Source organism: Lytechinus pictus, chromosome 3 (assembly GCF_037042905.1).
Source record: "Lytechinus pictus isolate F3 Inbred chromosome 3, Lp3.0, whole genome shotgun sequence".
In the NCBI taxonomy this organism is placed as follows: domain Eukaryota; kingdom Metazoa; phylum Echinodermata; class Echinoidea; order Temnopleuroida; family Toxopneustidae; genus Lytechinus; species Lytechinus pictus.
In genome coordinates this window covers 43,683,230-43,707,765 of record NC_087247.1, presented here as the reverse complement: position 1 = coordinate 43,707,765, position 24,536 = coordinate 43,683,230, and the positions used below count along the sequence as shown (strand labels likewise).

Below are 24,536 nucleotides of genomic sequence, written 5' to 3'. Positions count from 1 at the left end.
AACAATTAATTTTTTTAGAATTCAAGTTTCGTAGAAGTAAAATGTGTAGATTGTGATCAATATAATACAAAAGGTAATTCAATTTCATTAAAACTGTCATAGGTTTCAAATGTCTTCTACTTAAAAAAAAAATTCAGGGATTTTTTGTTATACATGCTAACCACTAAAATGCAACAACCATGAATTCAAATAGTGAATTTTCATTATTCTGTACACTTGCAAAGTAAAAGCATTTATCGAAAATATTACTAAGCAAATCTACTTTAGAGTAAACATTACATATATGATACATATGGTCCATGACATTACATATCACACAAAATAGTTGTGTGAGATTGCGTTTACACACCAGGAATGATATGGAAATTGCCTTACCTGAAGTCCAACATTACCAGGAGGTCCCATCTCTCCCTTCTGTCCTGGGGGTCCCTGAAATAGAAAAGATTACAAAATTTTGCAAAATTATACAAATCAACTCTTCAATGGGGGTGGGGTGGGGGAATGCAATGTTCAACTATCCCCATGATGTGATCATTTTCCCTACATTGTTTGTATAAGAATATGGTGAAATCTAGGGGAGCCTAATCATACGCCTCATCACAAATCTTATGTTCCTTTTGCTCTGAAGAGACAATAAATTTATCAGGAATTGTCCAAGTTGCAACAAAATTTTGTAATTTTCTCTTTTTAGTGAAATTGGTCAAAAAAGTGACTCAAATTACTGATACAACTCCTTTCAGACTATACTTACAGTAGCACCATCATTTCCAGAACGTCCACTGATTCCACGTCGTCCCTGAGGTCCAGTAAGTCCCTGTGGTCCACGTTCACCAGGGGCACCACGCTCTCCCTAATAACACAAGATTTAGAGAAAAAAAGTTCATATATTTTATAGGAAAAATCACTCAAATACATATGATGTTCATCCTTAAATGACAATATCCATTATCAAATGATATAAATATAGTAGCCGCTTTCATTTACTGTTAATTTGGCATAGGTTTCTGTGTAGAGAATGATAAACAAATTAAATGTTAGAAAACAAGACTTCTGACTTCTACATTTACTTACACGGGCTCCAGGTGGTCCCTGAGGTCCAGACTCTCCAGGGGATCCAACATCTCCTTGTGCTCCAGCATCACCAGTTGCTCCAGGAGGTCCTGGGGGTCCCATAGATCCAGCAGCTCCTTGAGGTCCCTGGTTTCCTCTCTCTCCAGCGGCTCCCTGAGGTCCAGGAGGTCCAGCAATACCAGGTTCTCCACGCTTTCCAGGCTCACCAGTCAAACCAGGGGCACCAGGAGCTCCTTGTCCACCATCTTCTCCACGTATTCCACGTTGTCCTTGAGGTCCTGGCAGACCAACAAGACCAGGAAGACCACGCTGGCCAGAAGCTCCAGCAGGTCCAGGGTTTCCGGGTTCTCCGGGTGCACCAGCGGGTCCGGGCTTTCCATCACGTCCTTGCTTGCCTGGAGGTCCAGTAAGTCCCCTCTGTCCTGGCATACCTGGTTCACCGGGACGGCCAGACTCTCCAGCAGATCCCTTAGCTCCAGCAGATCCACGTTCACCAGGCAATCCACGGTCTCCCTTTGCTCCTGGTGCTCCTGGGGCTCCAGACATACCTGGAGGTCCCATGGGTCCCTGTCAAAGAGAAATTAGAGAAATTGTTTTATGTTAACCCTAAATGATATGGAACATAAGGCATTCAAAACATTTTAATTTTTAAACAATTTCCTATAACTGTTTCATGCATTTCATTACAATTCCACATTATTTTTATATATTTTGGAAGGAGGTATTTCATCATCAACATGTAGGCCTATATTTGAATCATAAATGTCTCCATTCAGCACAATAAAAATCTTGATTTAAAATCCTGAAAAAAAAGGTTGAAAGATTGAAACAAACAAAATAAAAGAAACATCCCTTTCAGTATCTTTTATCTTCTCAATTGATAGTCGTACCAAATATATCATTAGAAACTCATGAAAACAAGACCTATTTGCAATTAAAGTTCTGGAACTGATCTTGAATGGCTACTTACACGCTCTCCAACACCACCTGGTGGTCCAGCAGGTCCAACACTTCCACGAGGTCCCTACGAAGTAAGGCAAATAAAGATATTCATCTTAAATTGATTATAACTTTTGAAGATGATTTCATCAACATATAACACTATCAAACCTTAGGGTAAGATAATAAAGAAATAGATCAAACAATCAATAAGAAATTTATATAACCTCAGCAAACAGAGTTCTAGGTATCATATATAAATTTCAAATTTGTCATCATTATTTACACACTGTTGACCAACTCTCTATTTTAAGAACTCAACTGAAGATGTATAAATCTTACTTGTTTTTCTACTTGTCCCTAATTTTGTGTTTTTTTTATACAATCACGGATGAATATTTCATGTGAGGTATTATTTTTTCAATTCTGATCAGCATATATGTCTACATTAGATACTTGTATGTCATTCATCCCTGTGTTGCAATGGGATTGATATAATTAAGTCATACAGGAAGATCTAATTAAAAAAATTATGAAGAGACTGACCCTCTCTCCGCTCTCTCCCTGTGATCCTGGGGGTCCACCAGGTCCAGTCTCTCCCTGTAATAGTAAAATGAGAAAGAAATCATAGTCAGAGAAGACAATCAAGGCAAACAATGATGATTGCAGATGATAGACCCGCAATCATGTAAGTCATTTCTCTCATAGAGTGACACTTTTCTACAAGTGTACATGGCATAATAATCCATTTCAATAAAACAAGGGTGCTATCCTGAGAAGAACTGCAGTATTTTGAGGGATGGATTTTGGATAGAAATACTTTTTCATTTTTTATCCAATAGACATTTCTACAAGATTAGCACAAGTGATTCTAATAAAAGCTTCAGTATATTCATTTAAAAAAAAAGGAAGGGAATAATACTCAGCAAAAAGGGATAATTATTTCATCTCTGTTTCATGCTTTGAAAGCTAGTAAGATTCTATACATATATATTTTAGACACAATTTATCATGATTGTAAATTACTATTCTTGCAGATAAAACAATATTCATCTACATGTTAACCATTCAAAAAGCATGAAACACAACACCAACTGGAATTGAATAGTATATGTAAATCATAAGCCAGCCTAAGAATAAATCAACTTACACGAGGTCCAGTAGGTCCAGTCTCTCCTTGAGCCCCAGGCTGTCCTGGGTTTCCTTGGTCTCCCTTTGAACCAGCAGGTCCTGGGCTACCAGCAGGTCCCTAAACAAAACACGAAGGAAATATGTTATTATCCAGAACAAAAAGCAGTACCTTGCGTGTATCTAAAATCTAGAGCTTCTCTAGGTAACGTTGAAATTAGTTTTCATGTTATAGGTCAGAAAAAAGAAAATCAGTTTAATCTTTTAAAATAGAGATCTGTATTTAACATACAGCATATCACAATTCAAGGGCCAACAAAATCGAATAGGAAAATCAATAATAATATTAATAGTAAGAATGTTCACATCAAGGGTCACTGCAATTAGAAATGGCATACAATTTTCATTATTGAATCAAGCCTCCAGTGGTTTCTTACCAATTAGGTCTTATAATCCCATGCATCATTCCCTTCTCCCTAAATCCAGAAAAACAATTCATGAAAGGAACTTAATCAACTTACTGGGGGTCCACGGGCTCCTGGGAAACCTGGAGTTCCCTGAGCACCTGAGGGTCCAGCAGATCCCTTGGCTCCATTTGATCCATCACGTCCGGGGACACCCTACATGAAAAAGAGGTAAAAATTATTTTGCAATTAATGACAGCTGAAATATATTAATCATAATATTTTTTTATATTTTAATCACTTGCTGAAAAACAAACATCAATACTCTATGTTGTATGAGAAGCATCATTTGAAAATGGTCAGTCATAAGCTTTCCATTACAATGCTCCAACACTATTGATCATGAAAATGAACTAAATGGTAAGACAGAAGGCTATATATGTATATAAAATGAACCATTTACTTTTATCTTTTAAAGCTAAAGATCAAGTTAATTGCAAGGAAGATTAAAATCAAATAAGCAAAACAACAAATATCAGAACTGAATGAAAATTTACAAAATTAAAGCATCAAGGGCTACTTACTGGAGGTCCAGTCTGTCCTTGTGATCCCTCAGATCCACGCTCTCCACGGGCTCCCTGGAGTCCAGGTGATCCACGGGCTCCTGGTGATCCAGCATCTCCCTATATATAAACAACAATCCATTACATTAAATTTTCCTGAACATTTATGGGAAATCAACAAAAATCTTTCATCAGCCCCATAAAATCATAAAAAAGGACCTTTCCAAGCATAAAACCAGATTCAGAAGACTGGTTCCTATCAAAGGATAAATATCTTCATCACTAATACTATAAATTAGTAGTCTTGTGATAAATAAGTCACATATCTTACAACATTTGACACTGTTAATGAAATATGGCATTATTACTGTAGATGCAGCAGAAAGTGTCTACTAAAGAAACTTTCCCTCCTTTTTTTTGTTAGAATGTCTACCAGCCCTCACATTTTCAAAGTATATTGTGTCAGGAATATAGAGAATAGAAGAAATGGTTTTATTGTATCACCTTAGCTCCAGCAATTCCAGGCATTCCTGGGGCTCCAGCAGGTCCAGTTGATCCTGGAGGTCCCTGAGATCCAGTGGCTCCATCTGCTCCACGGTCTCCCTGAGATCCAGCAGGTCCAGTTCGGCCACGTTCACCAGGTTGTCCAGATGGTCCCTGAAGGAAAATAATGAGACCAATGCATCATGACAGATCGTAAAGAAAGGTAAGATAGACTTAGATCTCATAGAGAAATACAACTTATACAAATAATGCAGTCTACAAAGAAAGATCACTCTATGAAGAACAGTTAAGGCAGGTGGTTTTTATGGGAATGTTATTACTATGTACAAATTACAATGTTCAAGGATATAACAACAGGAATTCTTTGCAGAAATGTGGTAGCTGAAGAAGATAAGATGCCATGACAATCGAATATATATTTTTTTATTTGATTTTTTTTGTACCAACGTGAAATACTTACAGCAGGTCCTGGAGCACCAACAGGTCCTGGGTTTCCATCACTTCCACGCTCTCCAGTCTCTCCACGCTCTCCCTTGCTTCCTGATAGACCAGGTAGACCCTGAAAGGTAAAGAAAAGACATCTTGATACTCAATGCTGCCTGGAGAAATAACTATCTCTCTCTATGAAATAAACTTGGTCAAGTAGATACACCAGTGATGGTGATCTCGGCATAACAAAGCTAAAACTTTTGCAACCAGATTACCAATCAATGTTCGACATGATTGGTGAATGTTTACCATTCCTATATTTTAATGCAATATACAATTGACCTCTAGAGGGTACTTTGTATTAAACTTGCCACCCACTTGCCTACCCCACAAAAAAGAACCATAAAGAATCTTCAAATGGTTATTATGAGCATTCAAAAACAGTTTCATTAGGATATCACATGATTTTTCATTCCATGTAACATTTTATGCATGTCTTCATTCCTTCATACCATCATCCAGAGAAACGATCTTTGATATTTATCTTTAGGGGGCAAAGGCAAATAAAAGTATACTTGAACTAGGAAAGGAGTTTTCCTGGAGCATTATACTAATTTTATTCACGCCATTAAGTGATAAAGGTTTACTAACCTGATGTCCCTTCATTCCGGGGGCTCCAGGCATTCCGGGGGTTCCACGGGATCCCTAGTGTTGAAAGGAAAACACATAGTTAGATATTACTCATCAATTTCTCCATCTTTGTGTTGATTTGTAAATCATTGTTACTCTTTTCCAAATGTTTCAATGTATATGTACTATTTTAGTTTGGACAACAGCTTGTGCTACATAATTTACATTGCTCACACTCCCATTACTATCTTCTTTATGAGATGATCGATAAGGAGTTACATATTTCAGAACAGAAATAGTAGTATTATCATCCAAATAGGATTAGAAGTTACTCTGAAATCTAATGCAGTAGTCTGCAAACCTAATGTGAAAACCACAGTACGGTGTCAAATGTCGGAAATTAGGTAAAGGATTTCTACTTACATGAGTACCAGCAGGTCCACGTTGTCCCTGAGATCCTGGGGCACCATCATCTCCCTAACATGAAGAGAAAATCATAATACATAATTTTAACTTTGGGCAGCAGTATCAAAATACCTTTAAACAAAAAGAGAGCATTTATTACGCAAATAAGAATAGAATGAATATAAATTGTAAAGTTGGAGCAAAGAGTTGTCTTTTAAAACATTGCTAATATACTTCTTCACATAGAATAATGAATGATTGAATCCAATGGGATATTTTGCTTACATCAGATCCAGAGCGTCCTGGGAGTCCAGGGGGTCCAGGTGGTCCAGAGTTGCCCTGAGATATAAATGAAGAAGAAAATTTAAATCATATAAACACCATCTTTAATCATTTATGCATTTTCCAAGCCTGTGCTTATAAATATTCAACAATATTTTTTTTTTTTTTCAAATTACGGGGAATGTAAAGCTTATGGAATATCTTTCTGCAACAGTGTAGGAAAACTAAATAAAAGCAAAGAAAGAAACCAATACTATCATTACCACCATCATCATTATCAACGTCAACACTACGATCTAACATTTATCATAAATAATTCTTTTCAATCGTTTTCATGATTGTCCTCCGAGATTCCACAAGACTCCCATGTTATCGTCACTAGGGAGTTGAATGCCAGTAAGAGTATATCATACCACGTGCAAGACACACAAAAGAAAGAAAAATGAAGATAGACTTACAGAAGGTCCAGTCTCTCCAGATGGTCCAGAAGGTCCAGTCAAACCTTGGGGTCCCTAGCGGGTGAAATTACAAAGCAATTAAATAAATGTTCATCTTGAACTGTGTAAAATGAAAAATCATTATCTTTAAATAAGAAACATCAGTTAAAATCAAGCATTATGCTCTGTGCATGCATTTTAATATTTTTTTTAGAAAACAAGACCTGTTTTTGTTTATGATGTCTGTTATTTATCCTCCCCACCAAGATTCACTACATCATGTGTACAAAATTACTTTCTTTCATTTAGGAATGGCTAAGGGTCAATACATACAAAAGTCATGGTTACTTCATCCAAAAGGGTATCAAGGTTGTCCGAGAAATTTGCACTTTCTCAGTTAGCAGGATAAAAAAAATCTGACAAAACTTACCCTTGATCCTGGAGGTCCTGGGGGTCCACGTGGTCCGGGTGTGCCCTGTATGACAAGTAGGAGGAGACGTAGATGTTTACCACAAAAAGAGTCTCACAAAAGAAAAGCTTTTCTGAACATGATTTTTTATCATAAATTCAAATTAATAAACATAATCAGGTTTAAACTTATATGTAAAAATTGTATGTTGCTGAAAAAGATGTGATTTTCATCTCCCTTAAAATGATATACATGTACAATGGTATTCATTTAAAAAAAAGAACAAGATTACACTACAGCATTTTCCCATTTTCAACAAGCCATTGCATTTCATACAGTTAGCCCCTTTATTCTTAGTATTTTTTTCAATAGAACACACAATATATGGATTTTGACTTTTTTATTCTGATATCTTTTTAAATAAAAAGACAATCATTATTTTGTAAGGCCTGATCAAAACCCAAGTACTGTCAGTGTATGGCTTTATCAAATTCAAGTACAAGACCTACATTGGGAATACCATCAATTTTGTCTCACATTGGGAAAACTCTTATAAGTAAATGACTATGCACAAAAAAACTTGTGTAGAGGTTTGAAGACTTACGGCAGCTTGTGCTTGTGGGTATTGGTATCCAGCAAGGCTGGGTCCCTTGTTGAAGGAGGTAGTCTGAGCGGATGCAACCAATGATCCTGACTTGCCTGGAGGTCCAGGAGGTCCAGGGATACCAGGTAAACCAGTTAATCCATCCATACCAGGGTTTCCCTAAAATATATTATTAACAGAATATGAATATACATGACAATCATAATGAAAATACATTCATTATCTTCAAAATATGACGACAAAATGCATAGAAAAACATAAAAGAATGAACTAGACATATATATTTTTTTATATTTTTGGTTAGTTCATTACTTCTTTTTCTATGAATAGTTTGATCCATAGGTGATGCAGTGTTCACTAGATTTTTCAGAGAGTACCAGGTTATCTTGTGCATGTTTATGAATCCATAACCATTTGGGATAAAAGACTGGAAAACTTACACGGGGTCCAGGGGGTCCTGGAGGTCCATTGTTACCAGCGGGTCCAGCAGGTCCCTATTTGGAAATAAGAAGAAAAAAAAATCATTTATGGAAAGATCTTGTCAAAGAAATAAAACATTTGTCTCAAGCCTTTAAACCAATAATAAGTACCTTTCACAAATCTTTCACAAAATTAGTAATTTATACACATACAAATTATATTTCATTTTTTTAAATACACAAACATCTAGAGAGAACAAAATAAATTTGTAACAGGAGAAAGGAGACCAACTTACAGAGGGTCCAGGGGGTCCAACTGGTCCTGGGATACCAGGGGGGAAATTCTGCAGGGAGAAAAGGTGAAAGAAACAAATTATTCAACTTAGCCATCAAATAAAAAACAATTTTATGTACCTTCAAATTAAATGTTAATTATTTTCCAGTCATCTTCAAATTAATGCATTTTAAATAAGAATGTTGAAACAGGAATGAAATGTTAATGTGAAAATACATGCACGCATCAGCATTTTGGTCTTTATATAGCCAGTTTCCTCATCCTGTCTTTACAAAAAAATATGATAAGCAGTGTCGCAAACTTACAGCACTATTTATATCGGCATCACCAGGTTCTCCTTTCGCGCCCTTGTCTCCGCGAGGGCCTTCTGACTGTTGAGTTTAAAAAAAAAAAATTATAAACTTTCATCACAGCTTCAATATGGTATGGAAGGGAATAAAGCACCTAAGTAGGTCAGTTGTCTATTTGCATATTTCCCTTTTCACATATAACTTTCAAAATGTTGCCTGGAATCTTTATCAGTTTAAAAGTCAATTCGATATTGCCCTTATTGTTATAATATCTGTCAATAATGTTCATTATATTGAGCAATAAAAGTCATCATCTTTGTTTCATTGCCAATTCTTTTTTCTCAATGAATTTGTTTATATATTGATCTTGCACAATAATATAGATTACCATGTAATTTAAAAGTATAGTTCAATGGAAAGTTACACTTACATACTGCCCGGCAGCTGATGAATATGAAGAATAGCGAGCAGAGGGATGACAAATCATGGAGAGGAAAATAGTAAACAAAAAAAAAAGATTAAACTTTTTTTCATTCAGTGGAAAGACACCATACCAAAACAGTTAATATTCTATCCAGTTGCCTCAAATTATACTTTCTCCAAAGTATAATTAGAACAGTATTCTTGACACATGCAAAACACACATAAGCATGCAACCTGATGTATTTCCATTTGAACCTGGATAAAATATGGCAGAGGAAAAACTTGGTTTAACAAACCAAGTTGCTTCTTATAGCTGATTGAACATGCAAATTTGTCCCCTATGAAATGACATGCAAGGGTGAACTGATCTAAAATGATAGGGGTTGCTATCTGGAACTAAGGCCCAGTCTCTGCTTCACGTTTCTGGTGCCACACCACTATAACACCACTTACGCTTTTTGGCACATTCCAGTCGCTCACAAGAAGAAAGTGAGTCTGACCGTGAGCCTGTGAAAGAGAATGTGTTAGGGGCGTTCTGTGCACGGGTCACCTCTACGCATAGGTAATTGCTGGCAGTGCAATCCAGGGTGTTTCGATCTACCCGTGCACGGAGATCATAGAAGCCGGTACGGGAGCCTGAGAAAAGGGCTTGACTGGACTCCCTGGCAGTGAGGATATCCTCGCCAAGAGGAACCTTTTTTCCGGATCCGTCTGGGGTGCTGGTCAAGTACGCTGACAACTGCCACATATTTTCTTCCCTAGCATCTGCACTCTGGTCTTGGGAACCCATGGTGACAGAGAAATAGACTTCCTCGCTACCATCTGCAAGGCTGTTACTAGACACTGAAAGGTCTGTATTGTCCACTACCACTCCTGCAGTTGCATTTGAAGAAGAAAAAAAACAAGAAACAAAAACAAATTACCAAATGTGTATTAAATCTTTTTTAAAAGGCAATATCAAATGTAATATCAACATTGTTCAATGAACTCTTTTCTTTTCTTTTAGTTTCTGGTGCAGCTATATTTATTCAAATTTGACCTTTTCTAATTCCTGAATTGAGATGACACTTAACCAGAACATGCTAGATATTCACTTTCAAATATGGCAAGTACTTAAGATTTCCCTTAATCTGAAAATGAATATTTATCTCGTAAAAAATATTGACTTGTATTTTTTATCTTCACACTAGATGGGAATAACAATTTTCACTCACCTGCACACCTGACATTGAAGCAATGAGTGAGAACCCTATTGTTGGGCACCCCAGACAACTGGAAATTTGGCACAGCTTCACTAGACTTTTGCAGACGTGCACAGATATACCTGACCTCATCACAGCCCAATCCTGTCATATCGAAAGTTGTCTCAACAGTTCCAAAGCGAAGAACATCCCCAGGATTAACAGCAACATTCCTCTGATAGTTGTTGAGGTTGTAGGCGGTGCGTTCATTGTGGCGTGGTCCTTCGCCAATAGGATTGTCACTACCCCAAAGGGCAAGTTCCCATAGGTTTACACCACGAAGGGGTGAAGTGTCAGGAGCAGGAGCTGCCATCATATCAAATTGAAGAATATTCTCCCCCTTCTGGCTTATCACTGTTTGGTAGTTGCTGTCTGGGATTGTCTCCAGATCCATAAGCTTCACACCTTGGAAAGAATTGGGAGAAAGAAAAATGAGTTTAACACCTATGTAGAGCTCTGTTAAAAGGTAGTCATGATTTAGTTATGATTTAATATATATATGTTCAAATTTCTATCTTTTCAGTGCTTATGGTTACATCATTATACTGCATGAGCCATTTAAAAAAATGAATAATTTGTGACTCACCTCTATCACATTCATGTTCTTTACATCGAATGATGGTATTCCCTCCTGTCGTTGTCATATACTCAAAATTTGGTAGAGGTCTCATGCTCTTAGCAAACTCCAAGCACAGGTATCTGTAACCACTGTCGCAGTTGATTTCATCTAGCTCAAACCTGGTGGAGATGCTGTCAAGCTCAAATCTCTGGCCTGCAACCAGTGGCTTCCGTGCCTGGTTGGTGTTCAGGATCTGATATTTTGTGTTCTGCCTTGGACCAGTTCCATCACTGCGCTTGCTGGCAAAGATGCCCACACGCCATAGCCTTCTCCCTTCTATACTTGAAGCAGTTTCAAGGGAGTCCACAGACATTGTGATGTCCAAATTATCAGGTAGAGTAGGGTTGGGTTTACTTGCTGTGTAAGACCACTCCATGTCTGTAATAATTACACCTGATTAAAGATCAATGAAATTGAAAACAATGTAATTTAGAACAAATCTTGCCACAACATTTTTTTGAGTAAATGGTAGTATATCATAAAATTTAACCCACAATTGATTGGCACAATTTTTTTTGTAATGACCTTATCCTATGTAATTTAATGAGGAAGACATATCTACATTGTTAAGTAGACCTCTGACATCACATGAGTCAAACATTTGTCTAATGAAAGTTTGCCAAATACTAAATTATCGTCAAAGCTCACCTCTACAAGCATTATCAGGGACTGAGAAACAACTTGTCAAAACATCATCATTTGGTCGTGTGCTAAGGGTGAAATCATCAGATGCTGCAGGGTTCTTGGAGAGAACTGTACAGAGGTGACTGACCTCGGAGCAAGCAATTCCAGTCATGTCAAAGTTCGCATTCAGGTTGGAGAAATCCAAGGTGTCTCCTGGAGTCCTCAAATCCTGATCAGCATCAGAGAAGGGAAGGATCTGCTCCTGGTAACCAACTCTTTGCCCTGTGCCATCAGGGTTTGTGCTGCCGTAGAAGCCAAGACGCCACAGCTGATCCCCGGTGACAGTACCACCTTCTCTTGATGTAGAAACTACAGTGTTCAAGTTGATTTCATTGACTGGTTCTCCCTCTCGTAGGCTTAAGGAAGATGGTGTCGTTTCTTGGTTTGTAATTATGACAGCTGGTGAAATAAAAGGTGAATTGAATGGTCAGATATCACAACTATTCAATCACAAACTGTTTCTCTTTTATTTCAGACATTAAGGCAACCCTTATTATGGTCAACAAATCCAATAACATTGAGAACAGTGTCCAAACTTCATCTTTCTCTACAAGGAATGAATAGATGGCTAGATTTGAAACTTACCTCTACATTCTCTCTGTTTACAGGAGATCAGAGAAGCGTCACCATCTATGGTTCGGAAAGAGAAATCTGGATTTGGGTCATCACCTCTAGAGAGCTCGAGACAGAGGAATTGATATTCGCTGCTACAACCCAACTGGTCAATATTGAACCTGCTTTCAATATTCCTAAAAGTGATAGCACTGGGTGGCCTCACAGTTCGCCCCTGATTGTATAAATTCAAGATCTGCTCCTGGTGGCCCACGCGGTTTCCGAGTCCACGTGCATTGGTACTACCAAATATGCCCATTTTCCACAAGCCTGACCCATCAAGGTTTCTGCTGTTCAATGTCACATCTGCAGAAGCTGCAATAGAGAGTCTCCTTGGCACAGACTCATCATAGCTCCAATCAATACCAGTGAGAATCACACCTGAAATGAAAATAACAATCTGTTTGTTATGGCAAAATTAAGGTTGATGTAGTGGTCATTCAATTAACAAGAAAAGGAAAATGAGTTTTCACAATTATAATATTTACAGAAAGAATGTGATGCTTTTCATTCGGATGTATTTAATTCTGTCTCCTATTTCACAGTTTTAGATTTCTACAAAATGATGAACATCAGAACTACAACACTGAAAGGAAAGTGACATACCTTGGCATTGCTGTGTCATGTCCTGACAGCTGGTAAGCACTGAATCATCTGGACTGCCCTGGAGGTTAAAGCTGACTGTTGCATCTGCATTCCTGTGCAGTCTGAAGCACAAGTAGCGTGCCTCAGCGCAAGACACATCCTGCATGTTCACGTCCACAAAGACTTGGCCATAATCAATGTCTATACCTGGTCTCAAAGGCCAAGCACTCTGCAATGGATTGAGGATATTTGTGTTCAGTGCCTCTTCTGGACCAGAACCATCTGGATTTCGGCTCAGGAAAGAATCAACCTGCCAGAGACGGTCTCCCAGGATTGGTGTGGATTCTGGACTAGTGACAGCACGCAAATCAACAGCAAGACCATTGCGTGGGTTACCCTCAATCAAAACAGCATCACTACCAAGAGTTGGTACTAGGTCAGACACAATTGCATCTGTAAAAAAATGAAAATCATAACAAAGATAAATTAACTTTCACCTCCATGATGTACAAAATGTGATTTAATAAACATAATTCACACAGAGGGTTGACAAATTTATCTAATTTGGCATGTAATACAAATCATTAAGAGCATGCATGAAGTGAAGGACTAAGAAACACAGTTCAAAAAGAACTAGCAGCCTTAACAAATCATCAAGGCAAAACCAAACCTAGAAAATTTCCCCTCCCTACTCCCTACAAATCTTTTCAAACAGAAACTGGTTGAAATTATTTACTTACTTGAGTCACAAGCCATTCGTTTACAGGATGTGATAGTGTCATCTCCTGTGTCTCCTATCTGGAACGTGAAGTCAGTGGATGGGTTTCTGCCCCTTCTGAAATCAATACACAGGTATCTGAAGTCTGTGCATCCCACAGAACCAACATCAAAGGTAGTGTCAATATTGTCAAGGAAAAATGGGCTGTCACCATCAAGAGATGTGCCTGCCTGTTCTGGATTGAGAATCTGGTTATCATAGTTAAACTTTTCTCCTGAACCATCCGGGTTCTTGCTGCCATACAGACCCATTTCCCACAGGTTGTCACCAGTAATATCACGACTGCTTGGGAATGGCACGAGGTTAGTTGTAATGGACAAAGGTGTCTGCCTTCCTGGTATAGAATCTTCAGCATTGAATGTCCAGTCAATGTTGTTTTGAAGATGTACCCCTGCAAATGAAGCAAAAAACAAAACCAAATGTAATGACAAATTAAATTCAGAAAAGAGAATCAAATCATATTAGGTAAAGAATAGATATCTCAACTTTAAAAATTCTGATTTTGAAAAAAAATCATTGAGCTCTTATACTGAAGTTTCATCTAAGTTTTTCTTCATAAGAAAAAAATACTAACCATTGCATTCAATTCTTTCACATGACTTCACAGCACTTTGGTCTGGTACCACCTGCAGATTGAAATCCACTCTAGGAGATGGACCTTTGCTGAGTCTTGTGCAAATGTAACCAGCCTGCTCACAAGTGGTCTGGCTAAGGTCCACATCAACAGAGACAGGACCAAAGTCAATGGGGCTTCCAGGGTTGAGTGCACTACTGGCCTGTTGCCTTGACAGTACCTGGCTCTGGATGTTATACTGCAGAGGAGAGTCAGGAGTGGGTGTCAGGTAGGCAGACAACCGCCACAAGCCGGGACTATTGTCTAGGGGACGAGATTCAGGGCTAGAGAAGACCGAGGTGTCGATGTCAACTGTATTTCTTACTCCTTCAGTGACTACAGGGCTCCCAACAATATTGGTGGTCATACCCTGAAGTATAACATCTGTGAAAATTTATAGAAAATGAAAATTGGAAACATTAACAAAGCACTGCATAGCTTAGATATAAAAAATGACAGAACAATACTGAAGACAAGTGTCAGATTCAATTTAAATATGTCTGCACATGAGAGTTAGCAATTATTATTTGAAATACAGTAGTCAATCATAGTATACATATGTCATGAGATATGAATGAATTCATCACTGTTCTAAACACACACCAAATCTGTTCTTGACTGTATTGTCTACTCTGAACTGAAAGTACTATTCCTCTCATGAATCAGTACTGTTGGAAAAGTTCTTAGAAAAGTATGTAGCTAATCAATTCACCTGCATTGCAAAGCAGCTGCTTGCAGTTCACAAGTCTGTTTCCTCCACCAACGACATCAAACACGAAAGCTGGATCAGAATTATCTGCCCTGGTAAACTCCATACAGAAAAATTGGTATTCACCGCAACCAATTGCACCAATGTTGTACTCGGTGGGTACGGTGTTGAATGTAAGTGGAAACTGTGGGTTGAGAGGCTTGCGTTGATTTTGAGCATCAAGGACCTGATGAATAGGATCAAAGATTCTGCCATCACCTTCAGGACTGTCACTCCCAAAGAGCGACATCCTCCAGAGACGGCTTCCAGTGAGAGGAGAGCTGTTTTCATCAAAGCGAACACTTGCTTGGACGGTGATCGGGCTGCGCTGATTGGGCAGCACTTCGTCAGCCCGGAAATCCCAACTCAAAGATCTTGCAAGAACACCAGAGCAGGAGACTGGTTCACATCTCCTCATGTTTTCTCTCTCTGCAACAAGGGTAAACTCAACGTTGGCACCAGAGTTTTTATCCAGCTCTACACATATATAACTTATATCCCTGCATGTAACATCTTCCATGCTATAGTCAATGGCAACGTCTCTGAAGTCGATCATGCCTCCAGGAGTCAGGTTGATGCTGGTCTGTGCACCACTCAGGACCTCCCCTTCCACTGGGTTGATGCGCTTCCCACTTCCATCAGCATTTTGGCTGCCCCAGGCACTCACTGACCAAAGACTGATCCCATTGATGCCATTGGAGTTTGGTGCGCTGTTTGCAGTCATTGAAAGAACAATTTCATTGCTAGGAGTGCCCTCTATCAAAGAACCACTCACAAAGGCAGTATCAATATTTGTCAGTTCAACATCTGTAAACATAGAGATGAAAAAAGGAAATCATGACTTGCTATACTTAGTCTGAAATGTTTTTGATGTGTATTTATTTCAATAACATGGTTAAAATAATTTTTTTCTAATTCCTCTCAATTGGTCTGTATAGAGGTTAAATGAAATGCATGATGATATAAAATCATAATGAAATATTTTTTTAATATGAAAATGTCTTATAATCAAAACACTGATGTGTTTTGATTTTTTTTCTGGCAGGCACACTTTTTAAGTGATTAAAGACTACTTACTTCTTGGACAAGGTACCTTCTTGCAGCTAACAATATCATCATCTCCACTTGTTGTAAGTAACTTGAAGGGTGGCTTGGGATTTGCTCCTCGTCCAAAGGTGAGGCACAGGTATCCTTCATGCAGACATCCAATTCTGCTAAGATCTTTCTCACTTCTTACATTACTAAATATCAAACTGTCATCTCCAACAAGAAGGTTACGGCTAGCTGCCTTATTGCTTAGGATGTTGCCTTCCAAGATACCAATAATATCTCCTCGTCCACTCTCCAGGGTATTACCATAGAGTGTCAAAGCCCACAAGTTCCTTCCAGTAACATCAGCTGATACTGAACTAAAATCAACTTCAGCATCCAGTAGGATAGGAATGGGAGCACCAAGGGTGATACCTTCGGGCGCTTGGTAATTCCATCTCAGTTCTGAGGCTATGACTCCTTCACATGGCATGGGAACACAAGATATCCATGTATCTCCACTGATTGCTGTCAGCGTGAAAGACACCGACGTTTGATCATTTTTGGAAAATTCAACACACATGTATTTGATCCTGGCACATTCATAAGAACTCATGTCAAAATTCAGGTCAATATTTCCAAAGTCTAAATTTTCATTTGGCACATAGGGCTTGTTCCTCTGACGGGTATCAAGTATTTGGTCCATTTGGCCGAAACGAGGTCCAAGTCCATCAGGTTCACCACTTCCAAACAATGAGACTGTCCACAAGTCCCTCCCTTGCACACCTGGACCTGTTAGTACTCCCTCCAAAGAAAATATGAGTGGATTCTCTGGTCTTGCATCAAGAATTCTACCATCCTCCAGTGTCAAATGTAATTCATTCAGCATAACATCTAAAATAAGAAAACATAGATTAAAAGGTATAATGAATAAAGAGGGTAGAAGGAAAAAGTTATGGCATCTGCAATCTATGTTTACTGTTTTATACTGTATGCTGTAAGGAAAGCCATCTCAATCAACACTTTTATACAATAAATAAATGTATTTGTGAAAATAAAATGCAATACCAGGGGGGTGTTTCACAAAGAGTGTAGTATGACCTCATGTAGAGTTGCCCCTTGAAAGTCCAGTTGCTTGCTGAAGAAAAGGCATCAGCACATTGGTCATTTCATGCTTATAGGATATATGCTACTGCTTATTAAACAATAAGATTGTGCATTCAACTCTTTGTGAAACACCCCCCCCCCCCCTGGGCCAATCAGATAAAATAGGTGTTCCAGTACTCTACTTACCATTTTCGCATTGCAGCAGTTTACAGTTGACGACTGTGTCTGTTCCATCTTCAGTAGCAAACTCAAATGGGGGTCGTGGCCTATCAGCTTGTCCAAATTCCAAACAAAGGTATGGAAAATTACCACATCCAATAGAACTCATATCAAACATTGTTCTTATGTTGTTGATGTTGAGTCGATGTAAGCCATCTGCTGTACTAGGATCAAGGGATGTAGATGCTTCTGTTGATCTGAGAATCTGTCTCCTTTCTCCAATTCTTTGCCCTCTGCCGTTCGGGTTTCGACTACCAAATATTCCCAACTGCCAGAGATTTGATCCAACCACGGAAGCCTCATTGTCCACAAATGATACCTCGGTGTCAATGGTCAGCTCACTCTGCTGACCTATCACTACAGAAGGGGCATTGTATTCCCAAGATAGTGACCTGGCAGTTGCCACTGCAAACAAATGAGAGGTACAAGACATTTAGAATTTCATGCTGTATATTAAGCATATCAAATATTCTATACTTTAAACATGATAACATTTGAATTCTCAAATTGTGAGTAGATGAACACTGAATTTGATTATCAACAAGGTAATCTTGTAAAGATTTTGTTTTTTACATAGCACTGCTAAAATATTGTTTACACATGCTCTCCTTGATACTCCTTCAATCAAGCCACCTATGAATGCTTCATCTCTCTAAATGTGGAATTAGTAATATACTTCACTGAAGTGTTAAGCTTTTCTAGTTGCCAACAAAATGGAATACAGTTCTTTGAACACCTACCTGCACATTGGTATGGGATGCACTTGGTTAGAACATTTGAGTTGGGAACAGGAACAAGCGTGAAGACAGTGGTTGGAGATTGTCCTTTACTGAGGGTTAAACAGACATGGGTAATCTGACTGCAGTCATAGTTGGTCATGTCAATGTTCATGGACACCCTACCAAGCTCCATTGGGGAACCCAGAACAAGCATGGTATTCTGTTGATCTTGGGTAAGGATCTGTCTGGTCTGGGAGTATTTCTGGCCAGTTCCTCTGCTATTCTGACTTCCAAAAGATGAGAGCATCCACAGGCCCTCTCCTGCTACACCTACACTACCAGCTTCGGATGCATTCACTTTGACATACATCTCAATAGGATTGTCTGCTCGACCAGCTACCAGGCTGCCTCGTACTGGGATGGCACTAACAGCCTCAATGTTTGTAACTGAAAAGAACAGATGAAATCAGAAAAAAAAACAGTTAAAAAAAGCAGTCTTTAGAAGGTTAAGAAACAACATATCCATCAGCAAAGACATCTAATCTACTACATTTAATGGGTATATTTTACAATTTTTAAAGAAGGTTTAGTTGATCAAGAGCTAGATCAAATAAACATACAGGTGTTTAAATAAAAAAACATCAAATAGGGAATGAAATTCAGGATGTTATTTCAGTCTAGATTTTGTATACCCAATCACTGAATTTGTAAGATAAGTGTTGAAAAGGTTATTTGAAAATAAAGCTAGTGCTGAAGAAGGTTACTGCAAAAAAGTAAAATTAATGAACAAAGATTCAACAGCCATTTTACTTCCTTAATATTAGAATATACTTAAGAATAATACACATTTATTGACACTTTAACAAAGCTTAAAATAGGATTTAACCGCAATCAAAATACAGAAAAAAAGTTGTTTCTCACCAGCTCTACAAGGCCACCTTTCACAGGTTATCTTGGTATCTCCTCGTGGGTAGACAGAGAAGCTGAAGTCTGGATTGGGATTATCTGATTTGGTGAACTCTCCACAAATGTATTCATACTCGGTACATCCTATGGCAGCAATGTCAAAGTCGGCCCTAGCAAACTGGAAATTTATATCCCTTGAGTTCGTCAATGGATAGGATGCTTCAAACTCGTTCAGAGTCTGTCTAACATAATTGAACCTAGGTCCCGATCCATCTGAGTTGCGACTTCCGAACATTCCAAGCCGCCAGAGATTCTCTCCAGAAACATCACCAGCGCCTTCCACGAAATTCACCTCTGCGGTGATGTTGAGAGGATTGGGAATGCCAGCGACCACATTGCTGGCTTGGACCCACCATGTAAGTCCTCGCAATTGAACACCTGTAACACCAATATCAGTAATCAATCAGGTTAACTTTGGCAAGACCACAAGAGTATTATTCAGGATGATGCCTGAACCAGAGGTGAAGAAATGTATTTTTAGCAACTTAAGATTTGACCACAAACAAAATTGTGCAGACTATCATGGTCGGGCTAGGAAACCAGAATCATAATACATGGATGAATAATTCAACTGCTATATGAATGAGCACTGTGAAGCAGGTTATGAACTACTTCCTCTTTCAAAGGACAGGGCCGAGGTTGATGGAGGCTGTCTTGATCAGACAAGTTTTCCTTGAAAACTGACAGTAAGAAAATGAGACCTGTACAACACATCACCAGACACTATTCCATGAAGCATAGGTACATGTACTTGTTCTTGGCATACAAAATTTTGACGAAAACTTTTTTTTTCAATTTGAATCACAAGATTTCAAATATAACAGTATTATCCTATTTAAAGAACTTAACATCCATTTCTAATGGGGTATTTAGGGATCCTCTCTGAAGCAAATGAACGCTGAATCAATGGGATACAATTTCCCTCATGACATGAGCATGTTCTGTGATACATGTTAATGTGCCCCTTTTCGTGTGCATGGAGATGTCCTTATGAAATATACTTAGTGAACTCTCTGAAAATGAATTTGAGTTAAAAATCAGACATGACCTGATTTACAGCATTGCTTACATTGTGAAATGAGCCTGGAATGAAATCAATGAATGAAAACACCACAACTCTCATCCACACAATGTTAAAAACAAATTTATACACATTCCTTTAATAGTTTCTCACCTGAACATTCAGTGATGGGTGCACAGTCTGCAAATGTGGCAGCTTGGTTGGGCTTTCCTTTGAAGGTGAACTGTGGATCCGGATCGTTCCCCTTTCTAATGCGTGCACAAACGTAATTGATCTCAGAGCAACTGACCCCCCTCATGTCCAGGTTATACGGGACATTGCGAAAGAAGAATGGTGCCCCCCGTTCAACGGGTGAATTTTCTTGGTTCAATGAGAGGGCCTGCTCTGAGAATGAGATCTGGTTCCCGGCACCATCGGCACGTAGTGATCCCCATACATTGAGCTTCCACAGCCCCGTGCCAGACACATCTTGAGTCTTTCTGTTATTCAAGTCTATGTTCACATCAATGGGCACTCTGTTGACCATGCCCTCCGATATTGGAGCTGGATTGCTCAGCATCACATCCACACTTGTTATGGTCACAGCTGTGAGATAAATACGTATGTCCATTCAGTCAACATCCAAACCTAAGCGCTTTTCCCTACCTACCAAACTACTTACACGTACACTACTCTATACCACCTAACTCTCCTATGCTACACCCTTTCCATTATACTACCCTTTCACTCTACCATTAAGTATCCTACAAAAGTGAGTATATGATCAATATATGTATACATTACATTAATAATAATAATAATAATAATAGTAAGCATGTAAGTTTTGTTTGCATTTCTTTTCTAACAAATTTGTTGTCGTACATGCCTACTGAAAATTGACAACCCGCAGCAGTATGATGAACCCACCCAATTACAGGAATCAAAATATAAAATTCAACTACCCTAACAAGAACTAAGAAAATTGCATTTGGAGCCCAAGCTCAACTTACTCTGTAACCTGCCAACCTATCGTCAAAATAATTTACAAATGCAATTAGCATGCAAAACTAAATTAGTTTAATTAAGGGAAGGAAGTGGGGGATCGGGAAGTGGAAAGTGAGAAGGGAATGGGAGGTGAATATGTCGGGATAGGCATTGAAGATGTAAAATAGATGTGAAACTTCTAAACCCGCAACTATCTAGTGGCGTATATGACTTAACAAGACTGGAGAAACGAGACAATTAATACCATACGGTAGAAGGCAGAGAAATATATCCGGATTCTTTGTATAAATGAAGGATGTAAAGAGCAAAATCAAAGAAGCAACACAAAATGATAAAGGAATGGCTGTCTTCAAAGGTGGAGCTCCTGAAACAAAGCTACACCTAGCTACATCAATAAGCAGGAGAGAAAAGGTTGATAGAAGAAATTTTGATGCCTATCAACTATTTATGAAGAAAGAAGAAAGGAATGTTGAAGTCGTAGGGCAGGTAATACAAAATGAAAAGTAAAAAAGAAATCTGAAATAATAAAGGTGGATATAAATGTGAGAAGAATTGGATTTGAAAGAGAAAAGAGATGAAGAAAGTTCACAAAAAAGAGAGGATAATGTTTCAAGCCTAGTAAAGACGGTTCTTAGAGTGTAAGAAAATTGAAGTATGGTGAAAGAAAGAAAAGATTCATGAGTAAGTTCTGAGACAAAGCAATATGTCAGAATCTTAAAAGAAACCAATAGACCTATTGTACATCAGGAGTGAAAGCCAGGGGAGGAAAATGAAAGGTGTGATGATGGGCTGATTGAAGGATCATCAGGCTACTACAACTCCATTCTACAGGGTGATCAGAGAATATGAAAGGATAGGAAGGTCCGGTTAGCTAGAAAATGGGATGGAATTAAGATGAAGGAGGGACAATGAGAGGTCCAAGGCTGGTCACAGGTGATGAAGGGTTCTGGCTACTTCTATCAGGCAAGGATCTCAATCTGATCCAGACTCACCAATCGGGCAGCGGGGGCAACACTCTCCAGGAACAACTTTAGGGTTGGGGCATTTGGGCACTTTACATGTGTCAATCTGGCATGTGGTGGTTGCATTGTTGCAAGTGCAAGTGGTGCATTCATTAGCCTTCCACTTCTTGCCATGAGGTTGCAACAAACCACGGTACACACAGGGTAGGTTGTCGGCCTGGGCGTTGTTGAAATCATCAACATTGAGCATGCCTGTCAGGGTTGGTGCCCATGCACAAATTCATGCATCCAGAGGGTAGGGGGGAGGGGAACATTAAGCAGAGGTCAAGAGCATTGAATATCATTAAGAGAATAGAGTCATGCAGTATGTCATATCAAACACATTACTATCTTACAATATGAATAGTAATCACAAACCATTCACTTTTATTGTTTCTTTAAATGGGAGATTAAGAGGATAAAGGAGGGTTCGCAACAAGAAGTTGCTTAGGAATAGGAGAGAGATGCAGGTATATATTTAGTAATGCAGGTTAACGTTCAGTATATGTTTCATCCCTATTCAATCCACTTAATATGACTTAAATACTTCTTAATATTCTATTGATTCTTCTTATTAATGATGATTGTTGACTAAATGTTGATTAACCCAACATCATATCAGATGAAAAATTACTTTTTTTTCTTCTAAATTTAACAAAACATTTATTCCATTTGCAAAACCTTCATGATTTTGGCCCAATACATGTACATCTTTAGAAAATGTTTACTCTGCTATCACTTTTATTAAGTCTGTATCAATTAACTCATTAGATTAAGTTTACTCTCAACTTCTGTTAAAAGCTTAGATTAACAAGTTGCATATATTTCAACATCAGAAGGGTTGCCTGAGGAATAAAGAGAAAATTATGCAGAGATAATAAAGCATTAAAGATCAGTCTGTATTTGTCAAGATGGTTAAGGAATGCACTTTGACTCTGGAAATATTTCAAAGTTCAAATCAATAAATAGTACAGCAGATCTGAGACCTAGATATTGGCTTCTGTGAATTTACTTTTTGGTTGCAAGGAATTATTTTAAGATGAGAAATGAAAAATCAATTTCCTCAGTTTTAAAGTTTATTGAATGAACTGAAACTTTTAATGGAACTCATGTTCAAGGTTCAAGTCTTTCAAGACCTTTAAAATTCTCCAGATGACATGAGAAACAGATTTTTTCAAGCTTGAATAATCATTTTCTACAAAATGCGATTTTCAGATATCACTTTTGGGGCAAAGTAATTTTCTCTGTCACTTCATTGACAAACAACAGACTTATAATTTAGAGAAATAATGATTAAGCATCCAATTCTTTTAATATTGAAAATTTCAAGTACATTAATCTTCAGTGACTAGATGATCTTAATTAGTTATTCCCAAAACTCTGTCATCACATACTAGAACCGCATTCCTTTTCAAAATAAACATGAGATGGTAAAAGATGACATTATTTTTCATTATTATGGTATTGGTAATTTTTTTGACAGTTTAAATAATTGATATTCCAAGGGAAAGAATTGGATGCTCACATAACATGTCATAAGTGCATCATGCAGAAAAATACCTAGATGCAAAACATACAAAATAACACATGATAATTCAATCAGGTACTCACCTCAATGTTACAAAATGCATGATTCTCAAAGGGCGTTCAAAACCCAGCTGATAAAAAGATTCCAACTCTAAGAAACATTGTCAACAATTTCCATGGTTTCAAAAGTGAATACACAAGATAACAAACGGTTTAATTTTTTAAGTTATTAAATTTCTCTCATTCAAACTATGACAGCACACATGAATGACAGTGAACTGTGGGGTGGAGAAAAGGCCAAGCAAGCCTGCATGTGTTAGGTGTGTTGGATTCAAATTGGAATGGCGATATCATGATTGAGTGGTCAGTGAAATGGTTGCAAAATGGCAAGTATCTCACATAACCAACTCCTCAAAATCGAGTCAGATAAGAATTTGAGTTTGAAAAAGAAAGTGCTATGAAATTCATGTAGAATTACTGAAGGTGCTTATGAGTGAAGTTTACACAACATTGATTTACACAGATATGAAAACAAATGAAATCATATTACAAACTGTAACTAACAAATATTAAACAAAATGAAATCAGAAATACAATTAGAAATGAGAAAAAATATCAAAACAAAAAAAAATCAAGTAAAAAGTGGTAAAAATGTTTACGAGTGAAGAGAAATGTGCGCACGCAAAAACACTCATACTTGTTTCTGAATGTGAAGCACATTTAAGGGTCATGAGAGAAAATGTAATCATTATGATGGGTGCGAATGAGAAGGGAAAAAGTGCCATATTTTATCAGGTTCAAAAGTATGAAATATCTTGATTCAAATCATTGCTTTTAAAACGTTTTTTTCA

The 24,536-nt window shown here is 38.0% G+C and overlaps 1 protein-coding gene across 2 annotated transcripts in view; it reads right to left on the bottom strand.

Moving 5' to 3' along the window:
* The window catches only part of LOC129257175 (uncharacterized), a 33,272-nt gene extending 10,888 nt beyond the window's left edge, over positions 1-22,384 (bottom strand). Inside the window, exons 1-35 of one of the 2 annotated variants that reach the window (XM_054895445.2) lie at positions 22,150-22,384; positions 20,327-20,758; positions 19,108-19,530; positions 18,208-18,633; positions 17,435-17,872; positions 16,190-17,035; positions 15,077-15,919; positions 14,326-14,748; positions 13,714-14,142; positions 12,995-13,426; positions 12,362-12,769; positions 11,741-12,175; positions 11,060-11,485; positions 10,447-10,878; positions 9,686-10,105; positions 9,240-9,253; positions 8,825-8,890; positions 8,521-8,568; positions 8,246-8,299; positions 7,806-7,964; positions 7,223-7,267; positions 6,814-6,867; positions 6,359-6,412; positions 6,092-6,145; positions 5,690-5,743; positions 5,070-5,168; positions 4,610-4,762; positions 4,127-4,225; positions 3,660-3,758; positions 3,161-3,259; positions 2,557-2,610; positions 2,042-2,095; positions 1,072-1,638; positions 752-850; positions 376-429 (exon numbers count right to left, since the gene is read on the bottom strand). In XM_054895445.2, coding sequence (XP_054751420.2) covers positions 376-429; positions 752-850; positions 1,072-1,638; positions 2,042-2,095; positions 2,557-2,610; positions 3,161-3,259; positions 3,660-3,758; positions 4,127-4,225; positions 4,610-4,762; positions 5,070-5,168; positions 5,690-5,743; positions 6,092-6,145; positions 6,359-6,412; positions 6,814-6,867; positions 7,223-7,267; positions 7,806-7,964; positions 8,246-8,299; positions 8,521-8,568; positions 8,825-8,890; positions 9,240-9,253; positions 9,686-10,105; positions 10,447-10,878; positions 11,060-11,485; positions 11,741-12,175; positions 12,362-12,769; positions 12,995-13,426; positions 13,714-14,142; positions 14,326-14,748; positions 15,077-15,919; positions 16,190-17,035; positions 17,435-17,872; positions 18,208-18,633; positions 19,108-19,530; positions 20,327-20,758; positions 22,150-22,369 — 9,012 coding nt within the window. In that variant the 5' untranslated portion in view covers positions 22,370-22,384. The remainder of the gene's footprint in view (positions 1-375; positions 430-751; positions 851-1,071; positions 1,639-2,041; positions 2,096-2,556; positions 2,611-3,160; positions 3,260-3,659; positions 3,759-4,126; positions 4,226-4,609; positions 4,763-5,069; positions 5,169-5,689; positions 5,744-6,091; positions 6,146-6,358; positions 6,413-6,813; positions 6,868-7,222; positions 7,268-7,805; positions 7,965-8,245; positions 8,300-8,520; positions 8,569-8,824; positions 8,891-9,239; positions 9,254-9,685; positions 10,106-10,446; positions 10,879-11,059; positions 11,486-11,740; positions 12,176-12,361; positions 12,770-12,994; positions 13,427-13,713; positions 14,143-14,325; positions 14,749-15,076; positions 15,920-16,189; positions 17,036-17,434; positions 17,873-18,207; positions 18,634-19,107; positions 19,531-20,326; positions 20,759-22,149) is intronic. The other variant, XM_064097138.1, reaches the window with a different exon arrangement.
* Between the last annotated feature and the right edge of the window lie 2,152 nt (positions 22,385-24,536).